Below are 20,949 nucleotides of genomic sequence, written 5' to 3' on the forward strand. Positions count from 1 at the left end.
ACCTAGAGAGGTAAACATACCTAATTTCAGAAGAAAATTATTTCAGGTAACAGTTCCACTTTCCAATGAAAACTGGACCAACAGGCCTAATGGCATTACTAAGCTATTTCAATGCCCATAATTTTGGATGCTTCCTTGGCAGTATCCCAATCACAGTATGGTATAGCAGGCTTTAAGATGAACTTAAATAGAAAGAAAGGTCATGTTGTATCAGCACTGCTTTATTGGCTACAGACGACTTGCTAAACAATTCCAAAGCTCCTAGCATGACTATCCAGCACAAGTAAATGATTTTCACAGTCTAGGTCAGCAGACAGCTGGCTTCATCGTTGTGCCATCTGTTGTAAGGACTCTTTCAGTTACAATGCACTGTAAGACTGGCATATGTAGTGTCAAAAAGACAGACAGCCGCTGTCTGAAACTTGGTTGCTCCTGTATACCTGCATTGTAATGCTAACATATGGGGACTGTGATGTAGGGTGAAACGGAGGATAACGCCCTTTGCAAGGTTAGTAGAATTTTTGCTAACAAAAATTGAAACCAAAACAAGGAAGAATGGTGCAGCTATAATAATACAGGTTCAACGCGCTTAAATGTTAGGTCTTCAATTCTCACCCGTGTGTTCCCTGAACTCAACCATTGCTTTCATGGTTTTTGAGTCGGCAAGTGCCATAAGCCAGAAGAGCTTGGTTCTTCCACAACCTTCATGAAGATCCACTTTAATTGCTTCTTCCTCCTCTTTAAACACCTGTAATTTTCAGAACATTGAAAATCAGATTATTTCAAGGAGAATGCTTGTGGAATAACTTGTCATATCTGGAAAAGTTTTCCTTAGAAATTCACTTGACTTTTATTCGCGCTTTACAAGGGAATTCAACCCCCCCCGCCACCCGACCCCCCCAAGTTAATGCTTTTTCATTTTATTTCAGACGCTGAAACTGATTGAAAATAGCGACATGAAGAAAGGGGAACTGAGAGTTATAGGGAGCAGAACTGAAGTCATTAAAATAAATTTAGAAATTGTTTTAAAATGCCATTTGATGTGTTTCTATCGTGTATCAAAAGTTATTGAAGATTAAAACTGCAGGAGAATTTTATCTACTCTTTATAACCAAGTGAAAATTTAATTTCAGACTAACTTTACTCTGAAACTTCTGCTATAGCTAACATGCTTCTGCTCATGCATGCAGGAAATCACTGAAATAGAAAGATTCCACCACTGGTCCTCCACTTGTAGAAATCAGGAATTTGTTCAAAACTTTCTACAAATACTGATAAAATAGCCTTCTATAATGTTCGTTTTTTTTGCCCACAATACCGAGGGCAAAGAAGAATGTGACATCTGCAGAAATGCTGAGATAAATAAATGCTTTGTTAATGGCTCACTTTTCAGACACTGAATTTACCGCTGCACAACAGATTATTTCACTTTCCTAGCTTCCCCTTCACTGTTCTGAACTAGTTCTTGTCTGAGATTGGGACATTTTTTTGTAACTTGCGCAACCTCTACAACTACTTGTTTGAGTAAGTTTAAAGGCAGAATTCCTATGATTAACTTTTTGAAATGAGCGCAAAAGATTGCTTCAAAACAGATTTAAAACTGGTTAGCACTCTACAAAATTACTCAGAATTGAATTATTGCCTGTCTTTGATGTGTTCTTGTCCTTCTGTGGAGATGGAGGAAACGGTCGCAGTCTGTGCAAAGATTCCCACAAATGTTGCAGTGGATAATTGCTGGAGTCTCACCATCATCATGGTTGTCGCACATAGGCTAAGAAAAAAATTATTAACATGGTCACCAGTGAAAAGTAGTGTAGAAGATAATGTGTTTTTGGTTAAGTGCAACCTTATAATGGTTCAAATAAATCACAAGAAGATAGAACAGAATGGAACGTTTCATTGCACAGGCAGGATTTAGTGGTTGATCTTTACCAAAATATCTAAACTATCAAATTTACACTGGCAATAATAAGGCTTAGCTATCCATTAAGGTTTATTTTTAAACTCGATGGTTATTTTCCACAAACTAAATTACAAGACATTCTTTAAACAGGAGTCAATACAAAATGTTGGCTTTTACCTGATTGTTCAATTTCTGCAATACCACAATTTAAGGGAAGGAATTTTCCTGATCTTTCAAAGGAAGACATATAGTCGCGGGTATTTAACTCATGAACTATTATCTGGTTTCCTTCCCTCATGGGAAAAGTAAATGCTTCAGTTCTGTAGAAGAATCATTTGGACTCAATGTTAATTCTGTTTCTCTTTCCACCGATGCAGCCAGACTTGCTGAGTTTATCCAGCATTTTCTGTTTTTATTTCTGATTTCCAGCATCTGCAGTATTTTGCTTTGATTACTTTTAGGATAAGATTGTCCCAAGTTATGGAACATCAAACATATTAACTCCTTCCTCTTGAGTAACCTGTTATTTTGCACCGGCCATTGAACTGGAGAGCTAATCTGAATAAACGTGCAGAGGAGAATGCTGAGAATGGCACCACAGTTAAAAACAATCCTGCTTGAGATCAGCATGGATAGAAATACAGATATGGTCAAATTAGTAAAGTTTCCTTTTGTCAGCGATGGAAAGCCATACAAATTTAGCAAGGCAAGATATCCTGTATGAAATCTTTACCCATTTTTCAGTGACAAAGGAAGGACAGATGTACTTTATACAGTTTCTTTCTTCAGGCCAACTATACAAATAGAAATATTGGAACATATGAATTAGGAATAGGAGTAGGCCATTCATCCCTTCAAGCCTGCTCCACCATTTAATAAGGTCATGGCTTATCTTGTGGTCTCAACTCCACTTACTTGTCTGCCCCTCCACAATCCTTGTCTATAAAAATCTGTCCACATCAGCCTTGAATAAATTCAATAACCAAGGCTCTATTGTTTTCTGGGGATGAAACTTCTACACACAAATTACCTCAGAAAAAAATTCTCCTCATCTCAGTCTTAAAAGTCTTATTCTTAAACTGTGTCCCCCAACCCCACTTCTACTCTCCCTTATAAGTGGAAACATCCTCCAGGTAGCTACCCTGTCATGTTCCCTCAGGATTTTATACATTTCAACAAGATCATCTCTCATTCTTTGACACTCCAATGGGTACGGGCCCACCTTACTTAACCTTTTCCTTAAAAAAAAGTAAGCTCTTTTATCTCAGGAATTAATTGAGTGAACTTTCTCTCTGCTACTTCAAATGCAATTAATTATTTCTTTCAAATAAGGAGACCAAAACAGTACACTGTATTCCAGGTGTGGTTTCACCAATGCCCTGTACAACTGCAGTAAAACTTCTCTACTTACTTTGTTCCTCATGCAATAAACATCAACATTCCAATTGCCTTCTAAGAACCCTCTGTACCTGCTTATAAACTTTTGATAATGCATCTGCCAAGACACCCAGATTCCTGTATACTACCGATCTCTCACCATTTAAATAGCACACTGCTTTTCCATTCTTCCTGCTAACATGGACAAGTTCACGTTTAGCCACATTCCATCTGTTAAATTTTTCCCACTCGCTTAACCTGTCTTTATTCCTTTGCAGGCATTCTCTCCTCTTGACAACTTGTTTTTCAAGCATAGTGCCATCAGCAAATTTAGCTACCATGCATTTGGTCCTTTCATACAAATCATTGCTGTAGAATGTAGAGTTGAGGCTCTAGCGCTGATTCCTGTGGCACTCCACTTGTTATTGCTGATAGGTTAATGGTAATCAAAATTCATAAAGAGTTGAAAGCACAACTGAGGCAACTTTCTTCATATTAGTCCCCTTTCCAGCTATTTTAAATTATCTTGTCATGGAACTATACACTTTTTTGGATAAACAGTTTCTCTATATTATAGATGAACTGGAAGCCCTTTTCACCCTTGACCATAATTCTCAGGGAAACATTTCTTACATCAGCAACAGTATTGAGGACATTGTTAAAATAATCCAACGTTTAAGTGGCAGCCATTAAAAAAACAAGTTGCTAATGACATCAAAAGAGAAAATGCTGGAAAATCTCAGCAGGTCTGGCAGCATCTGTAAGGAGAGAAAAAAGCTGAGGTTGAGTCCAGATGATCCTTTGTCAAAGCATTTTTTTTTGCTAATGACATAAATACAACATATTCTCTTTGAGTAAGGTAGATGATCAAAGCTGAACCCAACTTCCTCTGATATACACTCATTTGATCTGGCCAAATTCAGTAGTCAACTGGCATTAATATCGTCTCTGCATTGGTTGGATACATTGAGTAAATTAATCAAGCCTACTGAGACTCTCGAGTCTCGTCCTTATTAATTTCAACATCAAATCACATAATAGATGTGTTACTTATATTTCTGTTTTCCCTAATGCTTGTATTAAATTCTATCTGCAACAGATCGGCACAAATATTGATACTGCCCAACTCGTTTTTTTCCAATTCCAATGCATCTCTGAGTTTGGTATCAATAAATATATGTTTGCATTGAGTTTGCACCCCAGCTCAGCGGTGGTCCTAACGTATCAATAATCCCATCCCTTACCATTTGCTTTTGCTGACCATCCTTTCCCATCCATCTGCCAGAGGAAAGCCGATCAACATGGTCTTGATCCAGCACGCACAAAGAAGCCAGGGCTAGCCATAACTGTGGAGCAACAAGTTAAGCAGAGAGAGAGTAAGGATCTTATCCCAGTACATCCACTTTTGTTAACTCATTTTATTCTGCTTCAAACATGCTTTACATATAAAGGAACCAATCCATTACCCTTGTCGTTGTAGTACATTGAATAGGCACTCTGTATTCTTCCTCCATTTTTGTTAGGGCAATAATTGTTTCAGCGATGGCATTTTTTGTGACACGAGACCAGGCTTCTGATAGATGGCCCTAAAAAAGAATTCTGCAAGTTAAATCATGTCATCCAAACACAAGATAGTTCATAGAAAATGGATGCAAATATCTTACTGGATATTCAGCATATTGTAATTTTTTCCATTAGGTGTTCAGAAACTTCCACTTTGGCAGCAATTAACTTGGTCAGATTGTGATCATGAGGCCAGTTAAGCATCAAATGTTGGAAATATGCAGCAGGCCATCTGTTTGCTCATTTCCTACAAACATGGTGCCCATAAGCATCTTGCTCAAAGCTAAATATCAGCTCTCTCAAAATGCAGAATAAATTAAGCTCTAAATCCCTTCTGATGCTAAAAGACTTTGACAACGTAGGGAATAGTAGGTGTGGACCAAAGACCAGACACACGACCCAAGCTGCATGCCTGGACCCCACGGAATCCTGACACACTCGCCTCCATGGGAACTGTCCAGGAAGTTTCAACTTCAACTGTGCAATTCACTGCTCCCCAGGACTCAGAGTGCCTCAGACAGCGAGTTAGAATCAGGGGCTTCACACAATTCCAATTACCTGAACAGTTATCCAAGAAATGTTAGGCAAAACAAAAAGTCTAAATCCTGGGCAATTCCACAACACCCCCACCACCACATCACACACTGAACTCTGACTACCTCCTGACCTGACTATTTTCTGACCACCCTGAATTCCCAACCACACCAACTGACCCCACCACCTCACCTGACCACCACCACCCCTGACAAACCCTCCTGACCTGATCACTCCCCACCCCCACATCTATTCACTCATTCATTCGCTAACATCCATACATTCACTAGCATTCGCAATGCACATCTGAACTGACCATACAGTAGGCAGTGCTACTAAAAGGGGATGTGTTCTGTCTTTTCCCTGACTCCAATGCATTGCGGCAGAGCTCTCACAGCGGCACTACATTTTGCATTTCTGGTAAAGCCGGGTTTGGGACATCTGGCAAGAAATGCAGAGCAGTGTCGATGTGGAGTGAACTTCGAGCAGAGCAGCAATCCAACAATGATTGCTGCTCCTTGGAAAGTCTTAAGAAATTACTCCAAAGGTACTGTAGACCAACCAGCACAAAATCCAACAGATAAAATCACTTTTACCTTCTTTATTTGAAGCACTTAGCTTTGTCAACAACAAAATTGTTCCACTATTGACAATATTAACAGTTTAATGAAGTAGCGATGCCAGATGATTACAACTTACTGCTGCCATGTCCTTTATTAATTTAATTATTATTTCTGAAATCTGCGGGGGTGTGGAGCCTTTCATCCACCAGTGGCTTTCACCTCGTCGAATAGAGCTGTAGGAAGATTGATAAATCATTAGGAAAATCGTTGTTATCTTATTTGCAAGCCATTCTAAAAATGTTTTGCAATTAATATACAAAGGGATAGTTCAATCTTTCAGATATCTGAAAACTGATGATACTTAAATATGCCAAGCTTTCACTTGAGTGATAAATAGATTATTCACTGAAGGTGTAATATTCCTTTCAAAAGCACCACTACATAAATATTGCTATGGAAGAAACAGCACATTTGAATTATGTTAAGGGCATTTTACATGACGCTCATGACTTATCAGGCCAATTTTCAGTTTTTGCCCAGTTTTGATTAAATACACAAGATAAACTTTGTAAGAACCAAACTATCCTACATGGAAGCTCAAATTAAAGACAGGCCTGCACTACACTGGCTTGTTAATAATATCTATGTAATTAGTAGTTGGAATTAGGGGCAAAGAGATAACTGGAAGGCTGAATGCTATGAGCATGGGAACCATGGCTGTATTTTAGGTTCACCAGGCAAGGAATGCAAAGGACAATTCTCGCCTTCATACTGCAGCTTGGGTAAGATGAGCCATATCAAAACTGGGACCGTCTGGCTTTTGCAGCTTAATAACAAGATTGCCTTTACCTGGAAGTCATGCTGGTGTTTAAATCAATGGCTTATATTAATTATGGTGAGCAGCTGGTGATCAAATTAACAATTTTGTGCAAAGTGCAAATTAGAGAACTTATTCCCAAGAATGTTTCAAATATGTACCAGGCACAAAAGACAAACTGTTGAAGTAAATAGTGCTCCAAATAAGACATGAAGTTGCTCTATTACATGGATCCCATTTAGAATTTTGACAGCACCTCCTGAACCCAGGACTTCTACCACATGAAAGAGCAAGGGCAGCAGACAGATAGGAGTATCATCATCTCCAAGTTCCCCTCAAAAATCACACAGCATCCTAACTTGGATACGTATCACCCATCCCTTCATCTTCACTGGAGTCACTGGCATTCCCTCCTAAAAGCGCTGTGGTGTACCAACAACACAAACTGCAGTAGCCAGAGGTCGTGGCTCACCACCAGCTTTTCATGGACAATAATTGCTGGCCTTACTAGCAACGTTCATGTCATGGGACTGAATTTGAAAAAGGAAAGCATTTTCTGAGATCAGAAGGTCATCACTGAGCGTCTGATGAAAATTTCCCATTATCTAGCGATAACTCTGTTGCAACAGAATGTACGACACACATTATGATTAGATCAAACAGCCAACAACTGATTGACAGAATCTAATCATTTATATTTTTTTTAGCAACAGTCACTGATGATGAAGCAGAGTAAAAATTCCATCTGAGCTAATTTTCCAATATGCTGCAACTTACATAAATAGCATGTTCATAATTTTCAAAAATTATATTATAGTAGGACTGTAAAATACAATCACTTTACTGTTAATATTGATGTCATTTTAGTTCCATCAAGAATGAAGTACAACTTACCCAGAGTTGAAGACTGATGGTAATGTAACGGTGGTTACACCCTTCCCAGCAACTGTGCCAGGAAAACTACTCCCTTTGGCTTTCAGCTGCACGGTCAAGGCTTTGGAAATGCATCCCAAGAACATGTCCAAAATTCCTAACTTATTCCAGTCTCCTTTCTCTGTGGAGTGAATGATGTCGCTGATATCCGCTGGTGGCAGAGATTTCACACCTATTATACTGGCAAGACGCACTGGCGTCACCTCTGGCAAAACACGGCGTAGTAAAGATGTCACCTGCAAACATGAGAGTTTGAATTCCAGGTGGTTGCTAATTTGGATATTGCTGGCGCTTAAAATTTACAATAATTGGTTAACAAATACTTTTCTGCTTTAGTAATGTTTAAATTGATAAAATAAAATGGACACCAACCTGTCTCTGAACCCTCGGTGAAGCAGTATGCAGCAAAGAGAAGAGGTCTTGCAGTAAGGTGAGCTGCTGGGCCAAGTATTGTCTTCCTACGTTAGAACCACTCAAAGCTAGCACCATAGAGAGCAGTTCAAAACAATATGCATCCGAAGAAGCATCCTCATCATTTGGTTGAGAATTTGCATTTTCCTTGCTGGATATGGCATGCTCCCATTCTTCTCGCACTCGCGTGGCTTCCATGCGTATGGCTTGAACTATGTGTGCACATACCTGTTTTGAGAGATGATCAGGAAATTTCAAAGATTGGATCAAGTACAAAGCTGGAAGGGAATGAAGGGGGCTGGGTGAATTCACCAGAACATAGCCGATGGAACAAAATGGGGAATTGTGAAGTTATTCACCTTGGTACCAAAATAGAAAAGCGTATTATTCAAATGGTGAAGTACTGGGGAATATTGGTATGCAGACCTAAAAGGTCAGATTGTAAACTATCACAACAATTTATACAGGAGATAAGGGAAAGCAATAAGGAACTAGGCTCCCCAAGCTTCCTGATAGCAAGAACATATTTCATTTGTTTGCAGAGAATGGGTCACTGTGTACCAACCTGTGTCATATGGTAGGGGGTTTTAGTTCAGTTGGGTAGCACGGTCGGTGCAAGCATGGAGGGCTGAAGGGCCTGTTCCTGTGCTGTAATTTTCTTTGTTCTTTGTTAATTACCATGGACTGAAAATATTTTAATGCTGATTACATGAAATAATCAAACACATAACCGTACAGGCAGCTTTTGTTGTCTCTATCTCCCCTCTCCCTCCTGCATTTTTCTCATTGCAGGAGTCAGAGCGCTGCTGGCAGTACACTCTGGTCCTACTATTGTCAATAGGAATTTCTCATTGATGCCACCCCACGCCATCAGAAAATGCGTGGTAGGAGGTGCACCGTTGGCAGGACCAGAGAATCCTGGAGGCATGAATGGCTGAGTTATTCCAGCCTATATGTATCATCCTGAAAACTGAGTCATTCATTTTTGTACAAGTGAAGTCAAGCTCAAGCAGATAGGAAGATGAATGATATGCTACCGTCCAACAATTTCGTAAGAGATGAATAATTACTGCAATACAACTTGCAATTTTCTCTGAATATTCAATGGCAGCACAATGTCGGGCAGCTATTGAGCAATGGGTCTTCTAGAAGAAACAACAGCTTGAAGTAGGCTTCAAGTAAATCACAGGACTGAAACAATGCAACACAAAATGTCTCTTGCATGAGAAATAATGATTATTCATAACAAACCTGCTTCTGGAGATTGGTTAGCTTGCTTCTGCTAAATATGATTCCAACCATGTGTTCCTTCAAATCAGCATCAGATGCCTTCATTGAAACAAATTAAAATATAATCATTTTAAACAAAAATAGTATGTATTTATTTTAAATAACTACCAAGTAGATAGCTCTTTTGTTTGTACCTTTTCTTCTCCCTCTGGTGAAGACAAAATAGTCTTGTCTTCTTGTTCAGGTGTAGGTTCTGCATCACCACAAATCAGTTTGCCGAACACCTGCAACAATTTACAAAAAGTAAACCCACATATCAAAATGCTTCATTTATTAAATTAGTTTTATCAAACAAAGAAACACGGACAACTTAGAAAATATCATTCTAATTATAGAAAGAACCTATCTTTACCAGGAGAATGTTAGGGATAGGAAGCTATAGTTTCTAGGCCAGATTAAAAACAGGAACTTGGAGCAGAAAAGGAAAAATTAGATATAAAGATTGAGATTAGGAAAGAAAGATAATTTATTTGCACGCTTGGACAAAAACTAACACTGAGCCAAAGACGATGGTGTCGGCTAAGTGGCCAAGATAAGTTATAAGCAGCAACTTTAGAATGAGAGAGAGAGAGAGATGGTGAGTCAAAGAGGATAAAGGAAGCAATGCTACAGTTTAAGGTGGAAGTGGCTAAAAAACTAGGCAGTCAATGGTGAGGGAAGTGAGGGGATAAAGTGCCAGAATTGGAAGGGTGCAGAAATCTCAGGCGGCTTTAGAGAAATTGTGGGGGAGCGGTAAAAACTAGGACCTATGTCTGTCTATGAGCACAGGGGATGTTAGGTGAACAGAATTTGGCACCAATTAAAGCACTAGAAGGTTGAGTCTGGTCATAGTTACAATACAGTCCAATTATATGCAAACACTGCAGAAATATAGGAACAAACTTAGACTCCTTGAGACTCTTCCATCATTTAGTGAGATCATGGCTGATCTGTGGCCCAACTCCTTACATCTGTCTTCACCCCATATCCCTTAATAGCTTTTGGTTTAAAAAATCTTTCAATTTCAGTTATAAAACAATCAACTTTGCATCAATTGTCATTTTTGGTCGAGTGTTCCAAATGTCGACAATCCTGCGAGAAGCGTTTCCTAACTTCACTTTGGAAATGTCTGGCTCTAATTTTTAGATTTTGCCACCTAGTCCTAGCCTTCTCAACTAACAGAAATAGTTTCTCGCTATCGACCCTATCTGTCCCCTGAACTATCTTTAAAGATTTGATCAAATTACTCCAAATCTTCTAAATTCCAATGAATACAACTCTGCTTTGTGTAATTTTGTCTTTAACCCTGACAGTTCACATATTGTGCTGCACTACCTCATAGGCCAATATATCCTTCCATTGACGTGGTGCCCAGAACTGCTCACAGTGCTCTAAGTGCATTCTCACCAGGGCTTTGTACAACTGGAGCAGGACTTCCATCCCCTATTTTAGTCCATTAGATACAAGGGGCAGGATTCCATTAAGCAATCCGACTTTCTGCATCAATTCACAACATTTTAATGTCGTGTACCTGGACCCTCAAATCTTTTTGCACTACCAGGAATTTTACTTGAATTCTACTGCAAATGAGAAGTTCTTATGGGGTGGCACGGTGGCACAGTATTTAGCACTGCTGCCTCACCAGGGACCTGGGTTCAATTCCCAGCTTGGGTCACTGGCTATGTGGAGTCTGCATGTTCTCCCCACGTCTGTGCGACCCATTTCCTCTGTTTTCCTCCCACAGTCCAAAGATGTGCACGTTAGGTGGACTGGCTATGCTAAATTCTCCCTCGGTGTACCCAAGCAGGCGCGGAGTGTGGCGACTAGGGGATTTTCACTGGTTTCATTGCCGTGTTGGTGTAAGCCTACTTGTGACTAATAAACTTCTATAAATCCATACATTCCTCTAAATCAAAAAATATTGAAATTATGTTTGTCAGATAATGGTCATATATCACACGTTAAGAGATGTCAATTTCAACAGTGGGCAATGAAAGACATGACTGCAAAAACCAAAAATAAAGTACAACATACCTGTGATGTTATAAGTCGGAAAACTCGAAGGGTCTCTGCTTCACAGTTCTTTTGCTGGGCAACACTTGCTGATATCTGTCCACCAATTTTGATGCTTTCACTTTCTTTCCATCCTAAAACCTTGACTTGACGGACTCTTAGTGTGTTCTCTGGACCCTTCAGTTCTATTTTAATAATATGATTATCTCCTCCAGGAAGTTCACTGGTTACCCATCCCATATGCCTGGAATCCAAGTCAGTCTGAGAAGCAGGAGAAAGAAAATAAAGTGAATTCATGTTTTTTTCTTGAAAGTAAACCTGGCAGATACAGGAGCTTTCTAAGCCAAACAACTTGTCGTGATCAAAATACAAGGGCAGAAATATGCCTCAGTCAGAAAAACATGAAAATTTAAGATGGGTAAAAGGAAAGGTTAGTCAGCTTACAAGGTTCTTACACAGTTCATGCATGGCTATATCATCATGAAATCCCTCTTATCAACATATCTTTACTGTCTATAATTGGAACCAAATTGGTCTGCAAGTATTTCTGTAGCCTCAATCCACTTCCACCAGATTTGACCCTGGAACTACATTATCTGAAAGAATTAACCAAGGTACTGAAGAATGGCAATGAAGCACCATCAGTTTAAGGTGGAAGAGAAATTAGAAGAAAGTTTACCATGACGTGGATTATGCAACAAGGGGAACGAGAGAGAATGAAACATACTTCAATAAAATTTCTTCCAAATTCTTACTTGTTTAATTCTGCTTAGGTCTTCGGTTGCTTTTCCAGAGAAGAAAGTCATTGAAGACACCTTGTTCTGTATTGAGGGAAGTAAGTGCATTTTTAGACTAAACATATGACATCAAACACATACTTTATGGATCCTAACATGGTACCTCTGCCCCATTCCTCCATCATCCACTTCATTGGATCTTTTGGCAAAGGTCATTTAAGGGAACTGGAAATAAAAGATGCAAGGTATTAAGTTTAAAATAACTAGCAAAAAGCTAGAGTTAGGTGAGGGTGGGTGAGGGACATGAGAGTTTCTTCTCCCCCTACTCTCTGAGAGTTGTGCACTAGAGTGCATTGCTGGCTGGTGAAAGATTCGATAGTAACATACAAAAGAGAATTTAAAATTGGAAGGCTATGGTGAAAGAGGAACAAAGTGCGACTAATTGGTAGCTCCTTCAGAGCTGGCACAGGCGCACTGGGCAGAACTGTTGCCTCTTGCTGAAAGAATCAGAAATACACAGCAAGTTTTATTTCTGCTGTAAACCTCTCAGTGCTGCGTCTATTGTTTGCTTAGGGCCTGTAATCTCTCATAATTCAAGTCCAAATTGCCATTTTACTTCAGAGGAAATACGAGCTGGCCTACAGAGATCCTTTATTTTGTAATGGCAGAAGGAATTGAGAAGATAAATCCGTAAAGCAAAGACACAAGCATTTGTAATTCTTACCCCCAAGTCTCGAGAGTTGTCCACATGAACAGATACATAACGAGCACAAATTCCTTTAATGCAATTTATAGTTATGCTCTTGGTTTTATTCTTGTCTTCATCTCCTGACTCCCAGAAGGTTTCTGTCGATCCATCTGTCAGACTACCGATCATAGCTGGCCTACTGGATGTCTTAATATCTACAATTCCAGTGAGGTCTTTCAAGCATGTTACAGTACAAAGCTCCTGCTGCAAAAAGGGGCAAAAAAGAACAAATGATTTTTCCCTCTATGTGACATAACATGCAACAATGTCAAGAGCAACAATCAGCTTCAAGCTGTGCAGCTAAAATGTACTGACTTTTCTTGACAAGGTCATATGGAGAAAGACAAGGGAGATGAGAAAAGAATGAAAAATCAGTGTAAGAAACAAACTGACAATATAAATAGGTTATATTACTTAACCTAGTATTGTGTTTCTCATATGTTAAAAATCATTCAATTTCCACAAAGAACTGAACAACTCATCAACCAAATGGACAAAATAACCCCACCAGCACAATGGCCCTTTGGGAACATGAAATTTTACAGGGATCGTGGCAATCATTTAATTTTCCCCAGTGCCTGATTTGTACAAAGCTCATTGTGAAAGCCAAAAGCAGAGATTTTTAAATGAAATTCTTGCCATATTGAGATATTACAAAAGGGCAAATGTAGAAAATGACATTTTCACACACATACAAGAATAAAACAATAAAGACAGTATTCAAAGGTTTGGACTGTATTTGAGTAAAGGAAGAATGCATCAAATTAGTTATAACTGCATGTGGAGAAACAGCAGTACAATTTCCTCCACGAGTTCAATTTATCTAGTACGCAGTTGAACTGCAGAGAAGATTGACCTTGAATTAAACCGGGCGTCCATCTGTGCTGTGATGGTTGATCTCAGGTGGGACAGTGCGAGAAGTACCATATCTGGCCTCAATGCCTAGTAGTTTTTGGAAGAGAAAATACCCTCCCAAGTGTTATCCAGTTTTAGAATCTATGTTGGGTGAGGAAAAGACTGGGCTCAGCAATAACCTGGTACTCTAGGTGATAGCAATACTGCACCAAATAATTTCTGGTACCAGGCAGCGAGGGGGAAAACCCGATACTAGGGTCCACTGTGCGGCAAGAAGTTAACTGAACCACAACCCCAGAAGTCTAATTTCATCTTGTAATAGCTGTTAGCAGATATTGTATAAAATGAATTTTACCTGATTCAAGGCTTCATAACCAGACTGCACACTGATGTTAAAGCTTTCTTCGCTGTCTCCATCATCAGATTTAGAAAGAATATTATTGATGTGGTGAAAAACATTGCTCTGATGAAGGAACTGATGATCAGACTGCTTGAATTTCAGACTCCAGCATCTAGTTACAAAGCCAAAAATTAATAAAGATATGTCTGAGATTTGAAAATTGATGTCATATTGGGAACTAGGAGGGGTGGGGGAGGAAGAAAAGGAAAGATAGTAATTTCTAAGACGGCATGGTGGCATAAGTGCTTACATGGACCTGGGTCACTGTCTGTGTAGAGTCTGCACGTTCACCCCGTGTCTGCATGGCTTTCCTCTGGGTGCTCTGGTTTTCTCCCACAGTCCAAAAGACGTGCAGGTTAGGTGCATTGGTCATGCTAAATTCTCCCTCAGTGTACCCAAACAGTTGCTGGCATATGGTGACTAGGATTTTCACAGTAACTTCATTGCAGTATTAATGTAAGCCTACTTGTGACACTAATAAATACATTTTAAAACTTGAGGATTTGACTCTTGAGGTCAAGACTACCTATCCATCATGAAGTAACATTCAAACATTTAACGTCACATCTGATCACGTTAAATAGGCATACATATTATAACTGGGACAGAACATTTCACAAATTGAGGGTGTATTAGGCTACAAAATCATGCAGTCTGAAGCACTAAATTCAGTAAATTAGAGCAACATATAACACAAAAAAAAGGCCATTTGTTCCATTACGGCTGTACTGGCTTTTTCCAAGAACTGTCCGAAGAGATGGCGACTTATTAAACCAAACCAGTAAAAAAAAATGGATAAGCCAAATGGACCATCCAGTATCTGAACAGACAAGTCAAAAGTTCCAAATACAAATCCATTTTCCAAGCACAAACTGGTTTGAAAATGGATCCACAGCAAACTGCTAACTTGCCTCTCATGTCACCAATGCTGACTGATCACCTATGCTTCCCCAGCATTTTCAGTTTTTGTTTCAGATTTCTAGCATCTGAAACAGATATTTACTTAGACACATGTAATAAAAGTAAAACAAAAACAACTTGAGCAACATTTGAATCTGATTACTTCTATTTATAAAATGCTCAGATCACATCTTGTTTCAATTGTTAGCTTAATAGATTTTTCCCCATAAATTCTTTATGGTTAGAGAATGAGAGCTGGTGCATCTACATAAAGTATTTTAAAAAAACTTGCCAAAAATGAAAATTACAATCTTGGGAAACTTTTAAGCTAAAAATAAGCCTCAAACGTTCATCTTTATGTCATTTTCAAAGCACAACAACATTGATTTGTTTTTCAATTAGTTGACTCTGTTGATTTGGGATTCTATTTACTTCAAAACAAATGGTTTGTTTTGAGCAACTTCAATTAGATGACGACCCATCGCAAGTTAGAATCCCTCAAGTGCAGAAGGCAGCCTTTCAGCCCATCAAGCCTGCACTGACAACAATTCTGATCCCCGTAACCCCATGTATTTACTCTGCTAATCCCCTAAAGGACAATTTAGCATGACCAATCCACCTAACCTGCACGTCTTTGGAGTGTGGGAGGAAACCGGAGCACCCGGAGGAAACCCACGCAGACGGAGAACATGGAAACTCCACAGTCACCCAATGTTGAAATTGAACCTGCGCTGTCAGGCAGCAGTGCTAACTACTACGCCACCATGCTTTCCTAAAGTTATTTTTCTTCAAATCCAAATTTTTTTTTAAAAAAGAAAAGCTCCTCACCCCTATTGTTCTTAAAGCTGTGTACAATTTCACTGGTGTCAGTAATCCTGTGGTACCTCATCCAAGTGGCTATTTTAGCTGCAATGTCTGGTAAATAATTCAACCACGAGAGCGCAAAGCCAAGCTAATTTCTGGCCTCTTCCATGCACCTGCACCTTCTGGCAATTTTCACCAGACAATAAACAATAGAATTTTGGCTCATCTCCTTCTCCACAGATTGCTCTGATGAGACCAATGGTTGCACTTCCACCATTATGCAAACTTATGCCTTCTAACTCAAAGATGATGAATCAAACCAAAGGCCTCTTACTCTGCCAGACTTTTCATTACATCACCTCCAGTCTCATGAAGTACAATCCCTAGAATATTTATAGGTAAGGCAATTACACGAGCTAATCAGAAACATTTCTTTAAGGCTAAAAACAAATTACTGCAGATGCTGGAATCCGAAACCAAAGGAGAAAACACTGGAAAATCTCAGCAGGTCTGGCAGCATCTGTAAGGAGAGAAAAGAACTGACATTTCGAGCCCAGATGACCTCTTTGTCAAGGCTAAAAGGCATAGAAAGTGGGAGATATTTATACTACATGGGGAGGGAAAACCATGGGAAAAGACTGCTAATAGAATAAAAAGCAGAGAAGCTGTAAGCTGTGACAGATGGAGATGTTGGGGGAAGGGGTTGACAGGAGGGGGAATGGGACAGAGATAGAATGCAGAAAAGGAGAAGCGGCGGGAGGAGAAAAGGTAAGGGAAGGGGAAGGGGGATGAAATAAGGGGAAAGAGTGGGGGGTGGGGTAAGAAAAATGAAGAAAGACAATACAAGATAGAGAACAGTCAAAAAAATTAAATAGAATGAAAACAAAAGGGGGCCGAGGTGGGGTAGAGCAAATCATCTGAAGTTGTTGAATTTGATGTTGAGACTGGATTAAGATTTTTTTCTCCTCAACCACCCCCCCGGCTTCCTCTTTTCTACATTCTACCTCTGTCCCCTTCCCCCTGCACCCCCCACCCCACCCGCAACATCTCTGTCTGTCACAACTTAGAGTTTCCCTGCCATTTGGCCATTTACACCCTTTATTCTCTGTGGACAGCTATTAGCAATTTTTAACCCTGGTTTCTATGGCTATGACTCATCTTTCATTGCCTCGCCCTGCGGTATAAATATCTCCCACTTTCTATGCCTTTTAGCTTTGACAAAGGGTCACCTGGGCTCAGAACGTCAGCTCCTTTCTCTCCTTACAGATGCTGCTAGACATGCTGAGATTTTCCAGCCAGAAATCTTTTGATTTCTTTGAGGCTGTTTTCCTTATATGTGCACTGGATGGGCAGCTACTTCTTAAGACCTATTAGGTATCATTGGTCATCAAACCATACAAAGATTATTCAAAATTTCCTACAGATGCAACTCAGGAAACCAAATATTTTACAGCAAAGGCACACTTAAAAGACAAAATAACGTACGTCACAACACAAGCAGAAAATGTTGATAGATTAATGAAATTTCATAGAATCTCTACAGAACAGAAGGAAGCCATTTGGCCCATCAAGCCTGCACTGATCACAATCCCAACGGGGCCCTAGCTCCGCAATGCCACTTTTTTACCCTTCTAATGCCCCGACACTCAGGGGCAATTTAGCATGGCCAATCCACCCTAACCCACATATGTTTGGGCTCTGGGAGGAAACTGGAGCACCCAGAGGAAACCCCCACAGACATGAGGAGTATGTACAAACTCTGCACAGACAGCGACCCCAGCCATGAATCAATTCCTGGTCTTGATCGCTGTGAAGCAGGAGTGCTAACCACTGTGCCACCCTAAATGTTGTCAATTTAATCACTGCACCACTACTATCCCAACCCTGAAAGACTGAAGTCTGATAATCTGTCACTGTCTTTGTAACTTTGCAGTTTGTAGGATCTGTTCTACTGCTTATGTAGAAGAGTAACAACCTACCGTAGAGCCATCTGCTGCAGTGAACTGCCACTGGGGAGTGACATCATCAGGTCTGAAATAGTTTGCAGCAGGCGGTGGAAAGTTTCAGGCAAAGGATGAGCCGCTTCTCCAGCGATCACAATGTCAGACAGTGGGTGCTCACAAACTCCTGTGTCTCTTTCCTGTTTTACATCAAAAAAAAGACAGCTTTCATTGATAACTCATACAAATTTAGCAACATTGTTCATCATATATTTGCATCACCATATCCCAGGAAAGGAAGGGTTTGAGTGAAGCGTTCAATGCTTTAGCAATAAGGGATCCGTATTCAAGTCTGTACGGCGAAGATCACATTATTGGGACGGGTGGTGCCACAAATCTGATAAAATTAGATGTGTAACAGTGCAGTGGAATTTTGTCAATCGCAGTAAGAAGTTTCATTGTAAGTGCATAAAGCACAAATCTTTGCTGCGCTCTACTGCAGATGCTTGACTGACTGGATAAATCATGCTTAGACTGTACATTAGCCATTTTCTGAGTTATCACCATTAAAAGCGTGCTCAAACAGTGCGCATGGTTAATTATCCATAATTATAACTGGAGTTTGCCCATCATAGTTTTTGGCCTTGACTACATAATCTAATGATCACGGTAATCTAAACATATAGCAGTAGAAAAAAAAATACAGGCTTTCCAATAGACTTTTACATGGGTGGAGCTGCCTGCATAATATATGCTGCTGACCCTCATCTGTTTTCCAGCGTCAGGTAATTTACATGTAAATGGTAATTGCCCATTGGAGATGCACTGGACCTCATCCAGGAGTGCAGAGGGGACAAGAACTGAAGAGAGGATTCAAAATTTAAAATCCTGCCAGCTGGGTATATTAATTACGGGTATTAGAAAGGAACCCCCGGGGGAGGTGGGGGTGGCAATTGCCAAGGTAAGTGCACAATTAAAAGCTCATATTGGAGCACTTAGGAGACACAGAGGGGGAAGCATTATGATGGAAAATACCAATTGGACTCAAATAGAATATTGATAGCATTTTGTAAATATAACGAGGATGCACTAGCTCGAGTAGAACAAATATACTCGCAAAAAGCACACAACTATTAGGCGAGGACCTTTAACAGCAACTGGACAATGAATGACATTTGCACTATTACAGAAAGCTCTTTGTTTGGGATGAAGAACAGATTGCGAGTGGCGAGCCTGTAGCAGACACCTTGGGAAGGGACTGAGAGGCATCACTTGTGCTCATGTGCCCATCTGTGGGCAGACACTTCTATTAACAGAGGCACAAAACGCCAAAAATCCAGCAATTTCTTCTTTGGGGCAAATTCCTGGCACTCTGATCACATCTGCTCCCTCCAGCCTAAATTCTGCTTTATTTCATACACACAAACATCAGAAAGCCTAAAATAACCAGTCTAATTTCTTGGACTTGTTTAAAGAATGCAGATGATCCAAACATCATTTCCCTTATGAAGCAAATACTCTAAGGGACTGCAATATTTAACCAACCTGTTCTATATTCTCTTTGTTCACCTTGTTATCATCAACTTCTTCATCTTCAGACTCCAAGGGAGCAGGAGTTAGGGATGCCACAAAATGCCACAGAATATCATGGAGAGCAGTTGTCTGAATTACACTGCACAACAGCCAGTTGAAGGCCTGTTTAAATTGAAAAACAGCCACCACACATTTAAACTTTACACTCTGGTCAAAATTTTGGAAGCTCTGCACTAAATTAATTAAACCATTCGATCATAAATGTAAGACATGCCTGAATTCTTATCTACTGAATGCTTAAATGGCAAGCAGGTATTTTGGCTGCTTCGAAATAGACACATTGATTATTGTACTGACCTCCATCGCATAGACTCTGCAAGCGGATTTTCTTAGAGCATGTCTCATTGCCATTTCCAATCCTTCTAGATCATGGTGCTGTATGACGAATGCTAGGACAGGCCACTGGAAATTCCGTTCTCCTTTGGGCAATGAGCTGTGAGCTGAGATCAGGCGAGACAGCTCAGGGGATGGATGCCGAAGAAGCGATGACCCTACTTCTGTTAAAGAACATGTAATAGCTAAAACATTTGAAAATGAATGAGGTACTGTGACATTAAAAGCTCTACTGTAAACAGTTTGCTTTACTGAATCACTCATATCACCCAGGATGGGGAGAGGCCCCCTCTATCCATTCCAATAAGAATAACAGCTTTAAGGTTCACCACACCCTAGCGGATCCATTTTCAAGTAACAAATGGACAGGCTTTCCAAATATCTGCAACTGTAAGCAAGACATTTGGGACAATCCATCAGAATTGAAAGTTCTAACTGGCAGCTTACATCAAAATACACAAATTTACGTAATGGCAATTGTTAAGTGGGTTTATTTTTCCATTGGATGGGCATACAAGATCATGGAAATGTTGCAACTATGACAGCTTTGACAGACTGTCCAAGTTAGTCCTACATTCCGGTTTTCGCTCCGTAACCCTGCAAATTAACCAAGTGTGTGCTCCACTTCGGTCTCTTTTGTGTTCCATTTTGTTTGGAATTTCCTGATGAATCTCTTACAACTGCTTTCACCCATTTTCAACAATATAGCACCGTTTTGAATGATATAAAAATACTGAGCACATAATGCTACTCCATTTCAGTAGGACATCTTGCTTGATTTAAAGCAATTTGAAAAAAATTCTTCCACTCTTCTTACAGCTTCTCATCACTTGGGTTGCTTTCACATCATTCTCTCCTGTTTTTGATACTGACTAGTATCAGCTTTTAGTCAACTTACTACTCTGCACCAAAAGCGGAATCCACTAACTCAGCAATGACCACTGAGGTGTGATGCAGAAGGACAATACGGAAATTGCAATTTATGAATATGAATGGCACTTATTCACAACATTTTTTTTCTCTATCCATTGTCATGAAGATTTTTGGTAAAAAGTTTAGCACCTTTTAATGAGCATTTTGATTTCCACATTCATGAGATAAAGCATGAATAAATTTATCTGAGCACAGTGATTAGCACTGCTGCTCCACAGCGCCAGGGATCTGGGTTCGATTCCTGGCCTGGGTCTGTCTGCGTGGAGTTTGCACGTTCTCCTCATGTCTGTGTGGGTTCCCTCCGGGTGCTTCGGTTTCTTCGC

At 39.9% G+C, this 20,949-nt stretch overlaps 1 protein-coding gene across 11 annotated transcripts in view; it reads right to left on the bottom strand.

The window, feature by feature from the left end:
* Positions 1 to 20,949, bottom strand: part of mycbp2 (MYC binding protein 2) — a 175,416-nt gene that overhangs the window by 9,508 nt on the left and 144,959 nt on the right. For 9 of the 11 annotated variants that reach the window (XM_080198120.1, XM_080198125.1, XM_080198128.1 and 6 more), the window contains 16 exons: positions 19,658 to 19,857; positions 19,313 to 19,462; positions 17,807 to 17,967; positions 14,079 to 14,235; positions 12,845 to 13,072; positions 12,139 to 12,204; positions 11,405 to 11,644; positions 9,526 to 9,615; positions 9,353 to 9,430; positions 8,063 to 8,329; positions 7,652 to 7,926; positions 6,077 to 6,173; positions 4,747 to 4,866; positions 4,525 to 4,626; positions 1,643 to 1,771; positions 616 to 748 (listed from right to left, as the gene is read on the bottom strand). In XM_080198120.1, the coding sequence (XP_080054246.1) occupies positions 616 to 748; positions 1,643 to 1,771; positions 4,525 to 4,626; positions 4,747 to 4,866; positions 6,077 to 6,173; positions 7,652 to 7,926; positions 8,063 to 8,329; positions 9,353 to 9,430; positions 9,526 to 9,615; positions 11,405 to 11,644; positions 12,139 to 12,204; positions 12,845 to 13,072; positions 14,079 to 14,235; positions 17,807 to 17,967; positions 19,313 to 19,462; positions 19,658 to 19,857 (2,493 nt within the window). The remainder of the gene's footprint in view (positions 1 to 615; positions 749 to 1,642; positions 1,772 to 4,524; positions 4,627 to 4,746; positions 4,867 to 6,076; positions 6,174 to 7,651; positions 7,927 to 8,062; positions 8,330 to 9,352; positions 9,431 to 9,525; positions 9,616 to 11,404; positions 11,645 to 12,138; positions 12,205 to 12,844; positions 13,073 to 14,078; positions 14,236 to 17,806; positions 17,968 to 19,312; positions 19,463 to 19,657; positions 19,858 to 20,949) is intronic. The other 2 variants (XM_080198119.1, XM_080198123.1) reach the window with 1 other exon arrangement.

This window comes from Carcharhinus amblyrhynchos, chromosome 10 (assembly GCF_965287045.1).
Source record: "Carcharhinus amblyrhynchos chromosome 10, sCarAmb.v2.hapA, whole genome shotgun sequence".
Classification (NCBI taxonomy): domain Eukaryota; kingdom Metazoa; phylum Chordata; class Chondrichthyes; order Carcharhiniformes; family Carcharhinidae; genus Carcharhinus; species Carcharhinus amblyrhynchos.